A 17169-nucleotide genomic window follows, 5' to 3' on the forward strand; every position below is an offset into this window, starting at 1 on the left:
CGATATAGCTACATAGACACTACATAAACCGATATAGCTACAGACACTACATAAACCGATATAGCTACAGACACTACATAAACCGATATAGCTACATAGACACTACATAAACCGATATAGCTACAGACACTACATAAACCGATATAGCTACAGACACTACATAAACCGATATAGCTACAGACACTACATAAACCGATATAGCTACAGACACTACATAAACCGATATAGCTACAGACACTACATAAACCGATATAGCTACATAGACACTACATAAACCGATATAGCTACAGACACTACATAAACCGATATAGCTACAGACACTACATAAACCGATATAGCTACAGACACTACATAAACCGATATAGCTACAGACACTACATAAACCGATATAGCTACATAGACACTACATAAACCGATATAGCTACAGACACTACATAAACCGATATAGCTACAGACACTACATAAACCGATATAGCTACATAGACACTACATAAACCGATATAGCTACATAGACACTACATAAACCGATATAGCTACAGACACTACATAAACCGATATAGCTACATAGACACTACATAAACCGATATAGCTACAGACACTACATAAACCGATATAGCTACAGACACTACATAAACCGATATAGCTACAGACACTACATAAACCGATATAGCTACAGACACTACATAAACCGATATGGCTACATAGACACTACATAAACCGATATAGCTACATAGACACTACATAAACCGATATAGCTACAGACACTACATAAACCGATATAGCTACAGACACTACATAAACCGATATAGCTACATAGACACTACATAAACCGATATAGCTACAGACACTACATAAACCGATATAGCTACATAGACACTACATAAACCGATATAGCTACAGGCACTACATAAACCGATATAGCTACATAGACACTACATAAATCGATATAGCTACATAGACACGACATAAACCGATATAGCTACATAGACACTACATAAACCGATATAGCTACATAGACACTACATAAACCGATATAGCTACATATACACTACATAAACCGATATAGCTACAGACACTACATAAACCGATGTAGCTACATAGACATTACATAAACCGATATAGCTACATAGACATTACATAAACCGATATAGCTACAGACACTACATAAACCGATATAGCTACATAGACACTACATAAACCGATATAGCTACAGACACTACATAAACCGATATAGCTACATAGACACTACATAAACCGATATAGCTACAGGCACTACATAATCCGATATAGCTACATAGACACTACATAAACCGATATAGCTACAGACACTACATAAACCGATATGGCTACATAGACACTACATAAACCGATATAGCTACATAGACACTACATAAACCAATATAGCTACATAGACACTACATAAACCGATATAGCTACAGACACTACATAAACCGATATAGCTACATAGACACTACATAAACCGATATAGCTACATAGACACTACATAAACCGATATAGCTACATAGACACTACATAAACCGATATAGCTACATAGACACTACATAAACCGATATAGCTACAGACACTACATAAACCGATATAGCTACATAGACACTACATAAACCGATATAGCTACATAGACACTACATAAACCGATATAGCTACATAGACACTACATAAACCGATATAGCTACATAGACACTACATAAACCGATATAGCTACATAGACACTACATAAACCGATATAGCTACAGACACTACATAAACCGATATAGCTACATAGACACTACATAAACCGATATAGCTACAGACACTACATAAACCGATATAGCTACAGACACTACATAAACCGATATAGCTACATAGACACTACATAAACCGATATGGCTACATAGACACTACATAAACCAATATAGCTACAGACACTACATAAACCGATATAGCTACATAGACACTACATAAACCGATATAGTTACATAGACACAACATAATCCGATATAGCTACATAGACACTACATAAACCGATATAGCTACATAGACACTACATAATCCGATATAGCTACATAGACACTACATAAACCGATAGAGCTACATAGAAACTACATAAACCGATATAGCTACATAGACACGACATAAACCGATAGAGCTACTGTACATAGACACTACATAAATCGATATAGCTACATAGACACTACATAAACCGATAGAGCTACTGTACATAGACACTATGGGCTTACAATAAACTAACTGCCAATACATTCTAAATACAGTGCCAATGGTAGCTCAAATGTCCACAGGATCGTCAACCTGTTCTACTTACCACCTCTATGATCTGGCTTCCCGCCAGTAATGTTCACGGTTTTAGCCACAAGTTGCGTGCCTCTCTTGAATTGGTTTCTCCCGTTTCGGGGATGTTATAAAATGTTATGTTCATGCAAAGTATGGCTTTGTTTTTTTTTGTTAAGTATTTGCCACTGCAATGTCAAGTGTGTAATAGCCTAGCTAATGAGAATGTAGGATACCTGTTAAAAGGGTGCTAATGGTTTATGACAGGTGAGAGTAGGTCCTTGTTAATGAGGCCCATTCTTCATTCAAGGAGAGCTGCTCTTGAGGTAATTCTATTGTTACAGAGCTCTGCCAGCTAACACTGAGCTCAGCTGTGTGGCTTGATCCATTGACGATATGCCAATTGAATGGCTTTTTGACACTTTCTGCTTGAGTCAAGTTATTGCTACTGCTATAGACCAATCAAGTTTGTTTTTGCAACATAGCTGTATTTTTGTCAACTACTTTTCAATCATGTTTTAGCATTTGGATATTTTGTAATTATAAACTGGGTGGTTCAAGCCCTGAACACTGATTGGTTGAACGTTGTGGTATATCAGACCATATGCCATGTGTATGACAAAACATTTATTTTTATTGCTCTAATTACGTTGGTAACCAGTTTATAATAGCAATAAGGCACCTTGGGGGTTTGGGGTACTGTATATCGCCAATATACCACGGCAAAGGGCTGTGTCACGCGTTGCGTCTGACTCCATTGACTGCTCCACACCAATAGGCTGACAGGTCTTCTATCTTAACCTGTTGGGGATGAGGGCGCTGTTGTGGCTATTTATGCTAATCGTGTAATTTTTTGAAACGGCTTCCCACAAAGTTCTTGATCGTACAATATGCATAGTATTATTATTATTGGATAGAAAACAGTCTATAGTTTCTATAGGAGTTGAAATTTTGTCTCTAAGTGGAACAGAGCCCATTCTACAGCAATTTCCCTGACATGGAGTCAGATTCCAGAAATTTTGGCCACTGATCTGGAGTCAGTTAAAAGGCCACTGTTATTGCTATGACTATACGGACACTGCTTACGTCTTCCCCTGGATGTCTTTACGTGATGACGATTTGAATCGGGTCGATTGCACGTTCACAGGCACTATAAATTAAAAAACCCTGAGGCTAGTCAGTCTTTTGGAGCTGCGTCATGCGCATAGAGGGCACCGACCCGCACCTGTTCCAAGCGTTAGTGGAGGGAGTAATATTACTCGGGTCATGTTTCTACTCGTTATGGGAGTTAAAAACATCATAAGGTAGTTAATTTAAAGCGTTTTATAGCAATTTATATCCGTTTAGTGCGATTTTGGGACATTTATTTCTGAAAAGCTGTGAGTTGCTGGGCACGCTTCCAGTTCATCCCGAACGCAGTTGGCATTTCCACATGGCAAGAGGACAGCTTTCCACCAAAAGACGATTGGACCCAAGAAAGGATCCTTTGCCCAAGATACCGATGGAAGAACAGCTCAAAGTAGGACATTTTTATTATGATAAATTGTGTTTCTGTCGAAAAGTGTTAGTGGCTTCGGACGCCATGTTTTTTGACGTAGCATCGCTTGGCGCAAGCTGTATTGAAAAGTAAGGATAATTTAAAAAATGTAATTCCGCGATTGTATTAAGAATTAAATTGTCTATCAATCCCTGTCCACCCTATATTTTTTAGTCACGTTTATGAGTATTTATGTATAAGAGTAGATCACTGTCTAAGTGGCGCACAGACTTTTTCTGACCAGCTGAGCTACATTCCACATTGTCTAACCATGATTTTGGTGGCTAAATATAAACATTTTCGATCAAACTCTATATGGATTGTGTAATATGATGTTACAGGAGTGTCATCTGAAGAATTCTGAGAAGGTTAGTGAAAAAATTAATATATTTTGGCGATGTTTACTTTTATCGCTCACTTTGGCTAGAATCAATGCTGGGCTGCTATGTGCTATGTGCTATGCTAATATAACGATTTATTGTGTTTTCGCTGTAAGACACTTAGAAAATCTGAAATATTGTCTGTATTCACAGGATCTGTGTCTTTCGATTCGTGTATGCTGTGTATTTTTACGAAATGTTTGATGATTAGTAAGTAGGTAAACACGTTGCTCTAAGTAGTTTTTCTATTCCATTTGTGACGGTGGGTGCAGTTGTAACCTATGCCATCTACCTGAAATATGCACTTTTTTCTAACAAAACCTATCCCATACCATAAATATGTTATCAGACTGTCATCTGATTAGTTTTTTTCTTGGTTAGGGGCTATAAATATCTTAGTTTAGCCGAATTGGTGATAGCTACTGGTGTTGGTGGACAAATAAAAGATGGTGGATTATGCTAATGTGTTTTTAGGTGCTAATGTGTACATCTTTACATATTGTGTCTTCCCTGTAAAACATTTAAAAAATCGGACATGTTGACTGGATTCACAAGATCTGTGTCTTTCATTAGCTGTATTGGACTTTAATGTGTGAAAGTTAAATATTTAAAAAAAATATTTCTTTTGAATTTCGCGGCACTGGTTTTTCAGTGGGGGTGGGGGGGGAGTGCCGCTAGCGCCACTCTCATCCTAGACAGGTTAACAAGAGGCTTAGTCAAAACAAATCAACCCATGGATCTAGAATTCTGTTGATTCGTACGGGGCCGTAGCTATAGCCAGGAATACAAATGGAATTTCTGAGTTTCACAATTGTTTCACTTCAACAGTGAAATGGAGTGATATTCAGTTCAGATTCCAGGCTACTGTAGCCTGCATAAAGCCATTGATGAGATTAAGAATCCATGGCACTGCTTATTGACAATATTCAGAGGAGGAATACTTTTTTTGGCAGACTTGTCTCTCAAGTACCATGGTCAGAATCCAAGTTTGTGTCCTGTCCAGCGGGTGTACTGGTACACGCTACAGAAACGGGAGATAGGCTCCAGCACTAAGGGCCCTTTGGTCTCGGGCAAGGCTCACTACCATGGACAGAATCCACATGCTTGAGTGTCATTGACCATCACAGGCATGCCATACACTCCAAGACAGAGAGAGAGACAGAGAGAGAGACAGAGAGAGAGACAGAGAGACACAGAGAAAGAGAGAGACACAGAGAGAGAGAGAGACAGAGAGAGAGAGAGAGAGAGAGAGACAGAGAGACAGAGACACAGAGAGAGACAGAGAGAGACACAGAGAGAAAGAGAGAGACAGAGCGAGACACAGAGAGAGAGACACATAGAGAGAGAGAGAGACAGAGAGAGACACATAGAGAGAGAGACAGAGATAGACACAGAGAGAGACAGAGAGAGACACAGAGAGAGAGAGACTGAAAGAGACACAGAGAGAAAGAGACAGAGAGAGACAGAGACAGAGACAGAGAGAGACAGAGAGAGAAAGAGACAGAGAGAGACAGAGACAGAGAGAGACAGAGAGAGACACAGAGAGAAAGAGACAGAGAGAGACAGAGACAGAGAGAGACAGAGCGAGACACAGAGAGAGACACAGAGAGAGAGAGAGAGAGAGAGAAAGAGAGATACAGAGAGAGAGACAGAGACAGAGAGACACACGGAGACACACAGAGAGAGAGACAGAGAGACACAGAGAGAGAGAGAGACACAGAGACACCGAGAGAGAGAGACACGGAGAGACACAGAGAGAGACAGAGAGAGAGAGCGACAGAGAGAGAGACAGAGAGAGAGACAGAGAGAGAGACACAGAGAGAGAGACACAGAGAGATACACACAGAGAGAGACAGAGAGAGAGAGAGACAGACAGAGAGAGACACAGAGAAAGAGACAGAGAGAAACACAGAGAGAGAGAGAGGCAGAGACACACAGAGACAGAAAGAGAGAGAGACAGACAGACAGACAGACAGACAGACAGACAGACAGACAGACAGACACAGACAGACAGACAGACAGACAGACAGACAGACAGACAGACAGACAGACAGACAGACAGAGAGAGAGAGAGAGAGAGAGAGAGAGAGAGAGAGAGAGAGAGAGAGAGAGAGAGAGAGAGAGAGAGAGAGAGAGAGAGAGAGAGAGAGAGAGAGAGAGAGAGAGAGAGAGAGAGAGAGAGACCAGTACCTTGAGAATGTCCCCCTGGGCCAGATGGAAGGTCCTGGCAGAGATGTTGATTCCCTTCCCAGCCTGCACTTGGATGCTGTAGATGCACTCATGGTTGTTCTCGTAGTTCATCGGGTAGTTTGGCGACAACATGATCCCCTCATTGTTTATGACCGACGAACCGCACTCGGCTACAGGATGGAGAGAGTGAAGAAATGGAGGAAAAACAAAACAGAGAGAACAAAACAACACCATTGGAAAGTGCTTGTGACAACAACAGTCTATGGCCGGGGTAATAAAAACGTCACAATGTCGATATCATTCTATCATCTATATGACATTTTACATACTCGTCGTTTCCAGTTCATATATAACATTACATTGGATCACATGAATTTACATACTAGTTCACCACCATGGACACTTCCTGCCTGTGAATCACATGAAACGCCGCTTCGCTGTTCTGCTTCCTGCCTTGCATTTTGTGCCTGATTACCATAGACGTAAAACAATCTAGAGGGCTCAGATGGAAATCTGGGATTGGGACTGACTGAAATACACTCCTTGAGTAGTATTATTTACTCTGCTGCTCGGAGCTCAACTACATTGGCCTGGGATCGGTGGTTCTGGGCTCCGACACTGAACAACAACCATCAAATGCAGAGTTAATGGAACAACAGACAGTAAAAACAGATATTTTAGTACACATGCATTTTGCAGAGGGTGGTGTATAAAACAGTCTGATTTATTTAAAGCCCCCCCCCCCGCTACTAGATGTTATGACGATATTAGCAGTGTCATATTTTGAATAAATCACAACAGTTGCTGCCTCCATTAAAAAACATAACCTTTACACTCTCTTGCTCCCACGCCAGGAACAATGCATTTGAGACAAGAACTCCCTCCCCTCAAACTGCCCTTCCTCATAACTCTCTCTCACTGTGTGTGTGTGTGTGTGTGTGTGTGTGTGTGTGTGTGTGTGTGTGTGTGTGTGTGTGTGTGTGTGTGTGTGTGTGTGTGTGTGTGTGTGTGTGTGTGTGTGTGTGTGTGTGTGTGTGCGTGTGCGTGCGTGCGTGCGTGCGTGCGTGTGTGTGGTTGTGGGCATGTGTGTGTGTGTGTCTTAGAATAGCACACATTGTTGGCAGTGAATACCAGTCACTCAGGACTCAGGAAGTGCCTATTAATGGTGAGACAGATCCCCAGCTACAGTAGCCTAACAGGGGATGAATGCTGCTGAGATAGTATGGAGGAGGGAGCAGTAGCTTGGATGTGACTCTTACTCTCCCTGTACTTGGTGTCTGAAGTCATTTCCATCTGCTGTCGACAGTCTTCTCTCCCCTGAGCTAGGTCCCTGGTCAGGACTGATCCGCAAGGCGTGATATGGGGTGACAGGCAGTTTAATTAAAGCCAGCCCTGTGCTGTGAGGCTGAGGACCCCGAGACAGGGGAGGCAGGAGAAGGAGATGGGGAAGATGAAAAGGGCCAGGGGTGTGTTAGATTATTTTTAAATCCCATCCTCGCATTACTGTTCAGACAACAGAGGGGTCAGAGACAAGGTGGCTCTCAGAAGCATGGGATCTGAGAGAGCATGAGCAGAGGGGAGAAGAAGACGGTTGCTGGAGGAGATAGCGAGCAGTGTGTTTGTGTGTGTCTGTGTGTGTGTGTGTGTGTGTGTGTGTGTGTGTGTGTGTGTGTGTGTGTGTGTGTGTGTGTGTGTGTGTGTGTGTGTGTGTGTGTGTGTGTGTGTGTGTGTGTGTGTGTGTGTGTGTGTGTGTGTGTGTGTGTGTTAGTCCGCTTCTGTGTGTGTGCCCTCACAGCCAGACAGGTAGCAGCATTAAACTGTAGGATTTAATCAGGGCCCTCACAGCCAGCCAGGTAGCAGCATTATACTGTAGGCTTTAATCAGGGCCCTCACAGCCAGCCAGGTAGCAGCATTATACTGTAGGCTTTAATCAGGGCCCTCACAGCCAGCCAGGTAGCAGCATTATACTGTAGGCTTTAATCAGGGCCTTCACAGCCAGCCAGGTAGCAGCATGCTACTGTAGTCTTTAATCAGGGCCTTCACAGCCAGCCAGGTAGCAGCATTATACTGTAGTCTTTAATCAGGGCCCTCACAGCCAGCCAGTTAGCAGCATTATACTGTAGTCTTTAATCAGGGCCCTCACAGCCAGCCAGGTAGCAGCATTATACTGTAGTCTTTAATCGGGGCCCTCACAGCCAGCCAGGTAGCATCATTATAGGCTTCAACCTGCCTGTCCCCTGACTTCAACCTGCCTGTCCCCTGACTTCAACCTGCCTGTCCCCTGACTTCAACCTGCCTGTCCCCTGACTTCAACCTGCCTGTCCCCTGACTTCAGCTGGTGTGTGTGTCGGGACTGGGGCTCAAACCACCCAGTTTATAAAATAGAATAGAGTACAATACATTGATAGATTAGCCTGTGAAGCAACTACAGTAATACTGCTTCAGAGGTAAAATACTTTTTATTTTTTATTTCACCTTTATTTAACCAGGTAGGCCAGTTGAGAACAAGTTCTCATTTACAACTGCGGCCTGGCCAAGATAAAGCAAAGCAGTGTGACAAAAACAACAACACAGAGTTACACATAAACAAATGTATAGTCAATAACACAAAAGAAAAGAAAAATAGAGAAATCTATGTACAGTGTGTGAAAATGTAGAAGAGTAGGGAGGTAGGCAATAAATAGGCCCTAGAGGCGAAATAATGACAATTTAGCATTAATACTGGAGTGATAGATGTGCAGAGGATGATGTGCAAGTAGAGATACTGGGGTGCAAAAGAGCAAGAGGGTAAGTAATAATATGGGGATGAGGTAGTTGGGTGTGCTATTTACAGATGGGCTGTGTACAGGTACAGTGATCGGTAAGCTGCTCTGTCAGCTGATGCCTAAAGTTGGAGAGGGAGATATTAGACTCCAGCTTCAGAGATTTTTGCAATTCATTCCAGTCATTGGCAGCAGAGAACTGGAAGGAGAGGCAGCCAAAGTAAGTGTTGGCTTTGGGGGTGACCAGTGAGATATACCTGCTGGAGTGCGTGCTATGGGTGGGTGTTGCTATGGTGACCAGTGAGCTGAGATAAGGTGGGGCTTTACCTAGCAAAGTCTTATAGATGACCTGGAGCCAGTGGGTTTGGCGACGGATATGTAGTGAGGGCCAGCCAACGAGAGCATACAGGTCGCAGTGGTGGGTAGTATATGGGGCTTTGGTGATAAAACGGATGGCATTGTGATAGACTACATCCAGTTTGCTGAGTAGAGTGTTGGGGGCTATTTTGTAAATGACATCGTCGAAGTCAAGGATCGGTAGGATAGTCAGTTTTACGAGGGTATGTTTGGCGGCATGAGTGAAGGAGGCTCTGTTGCGAAATAAGAAGCTGATTCTAGATTTAATTTCGGATTGGAGATGCTTAATGTGAGTCTGGAAGGAGAGTTTACAGTCTAACCAGACACCTAGGTATTTGTGGTTGTCCACATATTCTAGGTCAGAACCGTCCAGAGTAATTATGCTAGTCGGGCGGGAGGGTGTGGATAGCAATCGGTTGAAGAGCATGCACTTAGTTTTACTAGCATTTAAAAGCAGTTGAAGGCCACGGAAGGAGTGCTGTATGGCATTGAAGCTCATTTGGAGGTTTGTTAGCACAGTGTCCAAAGAAGGGCCAGAAGTATACAGAATGGTGTCTTTTGCGTAGAGGTGGATCAGAGAATCACCAGCAGCAAGAGCGACATCATTGATATATACAGAGAGAGGAGTCGGCCCGAGAATTGAACCCTGTGGTACCCCCATAGAGACTGACAACAGGCCCTCCGATTTGACACACTGAACTCTATCAGAGAAGTAGTTGGTGAACCAGGCGAGGCACTCATTTGAGAAACCAAGGCTGTTGAGTCTGCCGATAAGAATGCGGTGACTGACAGAGTCTAAAGTTTTGGCCCGGTCGATGAAGACGGCTGCACAACACTGTCTTTTATCGATGGCGGTTATGATATCGTTTAAGACCTTGAGCATGGCTGAGGTGCACCCATGACCAGCTCGGAATCCAGATTCCATAGTGGAGAAGTTACAGTGGGATTCGAAATGGTCGGTGATCTGTTTATTAACTTGGCTTTCGAAGACCTTAGAAAGGAAGGGCAGGATGGATTTAGGTCTATAACAGTTTGGGTCTAGAGTGTCTCCCCCTTTGAAGAAGGGGATGACAGCGGCAGCTTTCTAATCTTTGGGCGATACAAAAGAGAGGTTGAACAGACTAGTAATAGGGTTTGCAACAATTTCGGAAGATAATTTTAGAAAGAGAGGGTCCAGATTGTCTAGCCCGGCTGATTTGTAGGGATCCAGATTTTGCAGCTCTTTCAGAACATCAGCTGTCTGGATTTGGGTGAAGGAGAAGGGGGGGGGGGGGGGTTGGGCAAGTTGCTGCAGGGGGTGCTGAGATGTTGGCCGGGGTAGTAGCCAGGTGGAAAGCATGGCCAGCCGAAGAGAAATGCTTATTAAAATTATCGATTATCGTAGATTTATCGGTGGTGACAGTGTTTCCCATCCATGAAGACCTGCAGCACAACCACACAACACCGGAAGTGGATTTGGATTTCTGTGGAAGTGGATTTCTATGGAAGTGGATCAATGACTGGCACAAGGTAATTAAACATTTGTGTGTGTGGGGGATATCCTTCTTGTTCATTTTTAGGGTGACAACCTGTCTGAAATGATTCTGAGGAAGAAGCTAATAATAGCTCCTTTCTGAGCGGAGGCAGTTTCCCTTGTCCAGACACTCTGTGCCTTGTAAGGCCTATCAGATAGGACATAACTGTACGGCTGGTTTGGAATGAAGGTGCACAAAAGATGTGTCCTGTATCCTGCCTGAAGCTATTTCTCTTGTCCCTTGACGCAATAGTGTGTTGCTCAGTGGAGAGAGAGGAAGAGAGGGAGAGAGAGAGAGAGGGGGAGAGAGAAAGAGAGAGAAATAGAGAGAAAGAGAAAGAGAAAGAGAGAGCGAGAGAGAGAGAAAGAGAGAGAAAGAGAGAGATATTGAAAGAGAGAGAGAGAGATATAGAGAGAAAGAGAAAGAGAGAGCGAGAGCGAGAGAAAGAGAGAGTAAGAGAGAGATATAGAGAGAAAGAGAAAGAGAGAGCGAGAGAGAGAAAGAGAGAGAAAGAGAGAGATATTGAAAGAGAGAGAGAGAGAGAGAGAGTCATGCTCAACATGAGCTCCTGATATATTTATATTTAAAATTGTTTTTAGAATGAGATAAACACTCTAATCGAAAAAGAATTCCAGACTAGAAGTGATGAACAACAACTCTATTCATTCAGAATAGAAAAAAAGTAACTTTGCGCCTCAAGTTAAGAAGTTTTGACTCTAGCTAGCTAGCTACACAACAAAGACCTAGCCAGCAGACTAACAAGCTAGCCAGAAGAAACGAGCTAAAACAAACCTAGCAAGGGGAGTTAATACAACTACATCAAACGACCAAACTGAGTGAGTAAACCAAAAAGGACCACGGACTAACTTTAAACATATCTTCAGTTTTTTTTGTGTGAGGATTTGTCACTCTTTTTGCTGTTTTTTGAACTAAATTAGCGCTAGCTAGCAACAGCAGCAGACAAACAAATCGGTTGCTATGACAACGGGGCAGCAGAACAGCGCAGCAGCAGCAGCAGTAGCAGAGCCCACAGGCACCATGTCCCCACTCCCCCTCAGCGCAGAATCCATTCTCTACCCTAAAGAGGCCAAAAATGACACAACGAGGAAAGCTTTTAAACAGAAACTACTAAAGGGGGGGCCAGAAACCCTTTTTGCAGACCTCTACAAAAACGGTGACGTGAGTAATCTCATCTTCCTCACTGACCAGCCAAATGCATGGCGCTCAGCAGTGTGCTCTCACTACCCATCCATAAAGAAAGAGGGAATCTGTAATGGGTGGAAGCTGAAAATCAAAGAGACAGACGACCCTGACAGCACCATGATAACAATCAACCTCTACAAGACTGGGACTGTCATGGTGCAAGGTAACATTAGGCTGTTTAAAACAGACTTTCAGACCATTAAGGAAAGAGCGGAGAGAGAGAAGGACACCACCAGTGACATGCCCTCCCACAAGACAAACTCCACCAGCACCACCCTCACCCCTACTCTCCCCACCCAAAAAGGCACATCTACCACCAAACTGGAGGGGGAGGTGGTCCTGCTCAGGGAGAGCGTGAGCAAACAGCAACCAGACAACCACACCTTAGAGGAGCTCCTAACCAAGGTGAGGACAGAGCAGGACAGCAGCCTTGCAACACAGCTGAAAGAGGTTCAGCAAGAGAGAGATGGACTCAAGAGAGAGCTGGCTGATCTAACAAAGGAGGTGAGAGAGCTCCAAAAAGACAGGCAGATCAGTAATAACGATCTGACCACACTAAGAGAGGAGCTGCAGGAGAGAAAGAGAACAGAGGACAGGCTGCAGGAGCAGCTAGATCACCACCCTATGACCTGCCCTCACACAGCAGAGGAGCCCAGCTCAACCAGCCAGACTTCCCCAGCCCTGCCTGCTGCACCCCTCCTCCCCAACCCACATAACAGCCTCCCACTGACAGCGACACCGGCACAGACCAGCCACACCCCAGCTCCAACACCCACCAGCCCCCCCTCTGCCCCCTCCAGTCCAGAAGAAACACTGGCTGACATCGTCCTGTTAATGGACTCAAATGGGAAGTATGTTCAGGAGAAGAAACTTTTCCCTAGACACAAAACGAGAAAGGTGTGGTGCCCAACAACGCAGAGTGCCATGGAGCTGCTTGATAAGGCCCATCTCGGGTCGCCAAGCCACATAATCATACATACCGGAAGCAACGACCTGCGTGCTCAGCAGGAGAGGGTGGCGACTTCACTACGGGGAGTGATTGAGAAGGCCTCCGCAATCTTCCCCAACTCAAGAATCGTGGTGTCAACCCTTCTACAGAGGAAGGACTTCCACCCTGCCACAATCCAAAGAATAAACGCCAGCCTATCCCGGGACTGTGCCCTGCGACCGAATGTACACCTGGCCCACCATCCCACCCTCGATCTGGACTGTCTCTATGACCATGTTCACCTGTACAGGGAGACAGTCCCCATCCTTGCCAAGACTCTCAAGGACGTCGCTTTAAACCGCAGCCCGACCTCTCCACCCAGGAACAGCGGAGCAATCTCCACCCCGCCGAGATCACAGAGACAACACCCCGGACCAGCACCCTGGACCCCCCAGCCACGACCACAGCACCACCAACCTCAATGCCCACCACAGCCAGCGCAGCACAGACCACTCCAGCCCAGCTTCAGAGCGACCCAGACGAGGCCTCCCACCCCCCTGCCCCCCACCGCAGACCCACACTTGGAGGAGCCACAGCCCAGCAGGCAGAGCTACGCACAGGCTGTGAGAGGAGCAACTGGCCCAGCCCCCACCAACCAAATGAGTGACATTAAACAAATGCTGAGTCTACTATTCTCACATGTGATAGGCCGAGGGTCATGGATGCTCACATGTGATAGGCCGAGGGTCATGGTAAGATGAGCACAAGAACTCCACCATCCTCACACTACACCCACCCAAGTGGCATGACACAAATCCTATCTTAAATGATAAACAAATCACATTGGCATAATAAGAGTTTACTTTAATTGAAAAAAATCCTATTTTAATAGTTCTTATTGGATTGTGAGTGTTTGTCTCATTTTGAAGGTAAAGAAAAAAAAGTTATGAAATCTTTTTAAGTTGCATGTTGGAATTTACAAGGATTGAAGTCCTCTGCTTTTAGGCTAAAGAACTAATTAATTCAATCGAATTGATCAAAACAGGAGAATTCTTTATCTGGTTAAAAATCAACAAGGAGGCTATCTTGACAGATAAAAACGTCTTCCTCTGTGCCACATACATTCCCCCCTCAGAGTCACCCTCCTTCAATGAAGAGAGTTTCTCCATTCTAGAGGGGAAATTAGTCACTTTCAGGCCCAAGGCAACGTACTGGTCTGTGGAGACCTGAATGCTAGAACAGCAGAAGAACAAGACACTATTAACAGTCATGGGGATAAACACCTACCAGGAAGCAACAACCTTTCCCTCCCCACATACACCCACAGAAACAACTATGACAAAGTGAAAAACAAAAACGGAGTACAGCTCGTGAAGCTCTGTCAATGGTATGCTGAGAGGTGACTCTTTTGGTAGGTACACCTACAGCTCATCCCTTGGCAGCAGCACAGTAGACTACTTCCTCACCGACCTAAACCCAGAGTCTCTCAGAGCCTTCACAGTCAGCCCACTAACACCTCTCTCAGACCACAGTAAAATCACAGTGTATCTGAGAAGAGCAGAACCCAGCCATGAAGCATCATGGCCCAATAAATTACATGGTACTAAACAGGCCTATAGATGGAGTGCAAACAGTACAGACATCTACCAAAAAGCAATTAGTAGCCAAAAAATACAATCTCTCCTGGACAACCTGTTAGCCTTAACATTCTCCTTCAGCAATGAAGGTGTAAATTTGGCCGTTTGGAACATAAACTTTATATTTGAACAAAAAAGGAACAGCACATTAGAAATCAGCTGGATGGAATTGAGGAATCCATAGAATCAAGCCACTTCTGGGAGAATTGGAATAAATTAAACAAACCTCATCAGGAGGAATTGGCTATCCAAAATGGGGATATGTGGAGAAATCACTTTGCAAACTTCTACAGCAATATAACAAAGAGCACAGAACAAAAAGATATACAAAGAAAAATTACAAATCCTTGAATCAGCAGTCAAAGACTATCAGAATCCTGTGGATACCCCAATTACAGAAGAATTATTGGAAAAACGATGTACTCTCCAACCCAAAAAGGCCTGATGGTATTTTGTAATGAAATGATCAAATATACAGACCACAAATTCAAATTGGCTAAACTCAAACTCTTCAACATTATCCTCACTGCAGGTATTTTCCCTGATATTTGGAACCAGGGATTGATCACACCAATCTATAAAACTGGAGACAAATTTGACCCAAATAATTACAAAGGAATTTGCGTTAACAGCAACTTGGGGAAAATTCTCTGCAGTATTATAAATAGCAGACTACATAATTTCCTTGACGAACACAACGTCCTGAGCAGAAGCCAGATTGGATTTCAAAAAAATTATCGTACAACAGACCACATTTACACCCTCCACACTCTAATTGATAAACAAGTAAACCAAAACAAAGGCAAAATCTACTCGTGTTTTGTAGATTTCAAGAAAGCATTTGATTCAATTTGGCACAAAGGTCTTTTTTAGAAACTAATAGAAAGTGGTGTTGGAGGGAAAACATATGATTTTATTAAATCAATGTTCACTAAAAACAAATGTGCGGTTAAAATTGGCAACTAGCAAACAGACTTCCTCTCTCAGGGACGGGGGGTGAAACAGGGCTGCCCAATAAGTCCAACACTATTTAACATCTACATTAATGAATTGGCAAAAACATTAGAAGAATCGGCAGCACCTGGTATCACCCTACACAACACTGAAATCAAGTGTCTGCTGTACGAAGATGACCTGGTGCTGCTGTCTCCCACTAAAGAGGGGTTACAGCAGCACCTAGATCGTCTTCACAGGTTCTGTCAGACCTGGGCTCTGACCGTTAACCTAAAAAAAACGAATATAATGATATTCCAAAAAAGGTCCGGAAATAAGGATGACAAATATAAATTCTATTTGGACACAGTTCTATTAGAACACACCAAAAAATACACATATCTAGGACAAAATATGAGCAACACAGGTAGCTTTCACATGGCTGTGAATGAGCTGAGAGGCAAAGCAAGAAGAGCATTCTATGCCATTAAAAGGAACTTCAAAATCGAAATTCCAATTAGTATCTGGCTCAAAATGTTTCAATCAGTTATAGAACCAATTGCTCTATATGGCAGTGAAGTATGGGGTCCACTCTCTAAAAATTACAGACTCAGTGAGCACAGTCTGGCTATAGAGACCGGTCGTCACAGACAAACCTGGCTGCCCAGAGAGGACAGGCTGTGCTCACTCTGCTCCAGGGGAGAGGTAGAGACAGAGCTGCATTTCCTATTACACTGTGACAAATACTCAGACCTAAGAGAATATTTCTTTCCCGAAATTATAATTCAATAAAAAGATTTGAAACTATAAAAGATTAAGAAAAAATCTAATATTTATTGGGTGAAAAGCCAAAATGTGCAGTTTTGGCAGCCAAATACAGTGGGGAGAACAAGTATTTGATACACTGCCGATTTTGCCGATTTTCCTACTTACAAAGCATGTAGAGGTCTGTAATTTTTATCATAGGTACACTTCAACTGTGAGAGACGGAATCTAAAAATCCCCAAAATCACATTGTATGATTTTTAAGTAATTAATTAGCATTTTATTGCATGACATAAGTATTTGATACATCAGAAAAGCAGAACTTAATATTTGGTACAGAATCCTTTGTTTGCAATTACAGAGATCATACGTTTCCTGTAGTTCTTGACCAGGTTTGCACACACTGCAGCAGGGATTTTGGCCCACTCCTCCATACAGACCTTCTCCAGATCCTTCAGGTTTCGGGGCTGTCGCTGGGCAATACGGACTTTCAGCTCCCTCCAAAGATTTTCTATTGGGTTCAGGTCTGGAGACTGGCTAGGCCACTCCAGGACCTTGAGATACTTCTTACGGAGCCACTCCTTAGTTGCCCTGGCTGTGTGTTTCGGGTCGTTGTCATGCTGGAAGACCCAGCCACGACCCATCATCAATGCTCTTACTGAGGGAAGGAGGTTGTT

At 43.6% G+C, this 17169-nt stretch overlaps 1 protein-coding gene across 2 annotated transcripts in view; it reads right to left on the reverse strand.

The window, feature by feature from the left end:
• Positions 1 to 17169, reverse strand: part of LOC139555242 (CUB and sushi domain-containing protein 3-like) — a 773621-nt gene that overhangs the window by 253751 nt on the left and 502701 nt on the right. For both annotated transcript variants that reach the window (XM_071368883.1, XM_071368882.1), the window contains exon 22: positions 6394 to 6563. In XM_071368883.1, the coding sequence (XP_071224984.1) occupies positions 6394 to 6563 (170 nt within the window). The remainder of the gene's footprint in view (positions 1 to 6393; positions 6564 to 17169) is intronic.

Source organism: Salvelinus alpinus, chromosome 26 (genome assembly GCF_045679555.1).
Source record: "Salvelinus alpinus chromosome 26, SLU_Salpinus.1, whole genome shotgun sequence".
Lineage (NCBI taxonomy): Eukaryota > Metazoa > Chordata > Actinopteri > Salmoniformes > Salmonidae > Salvelinus > Salvelinus alpinus.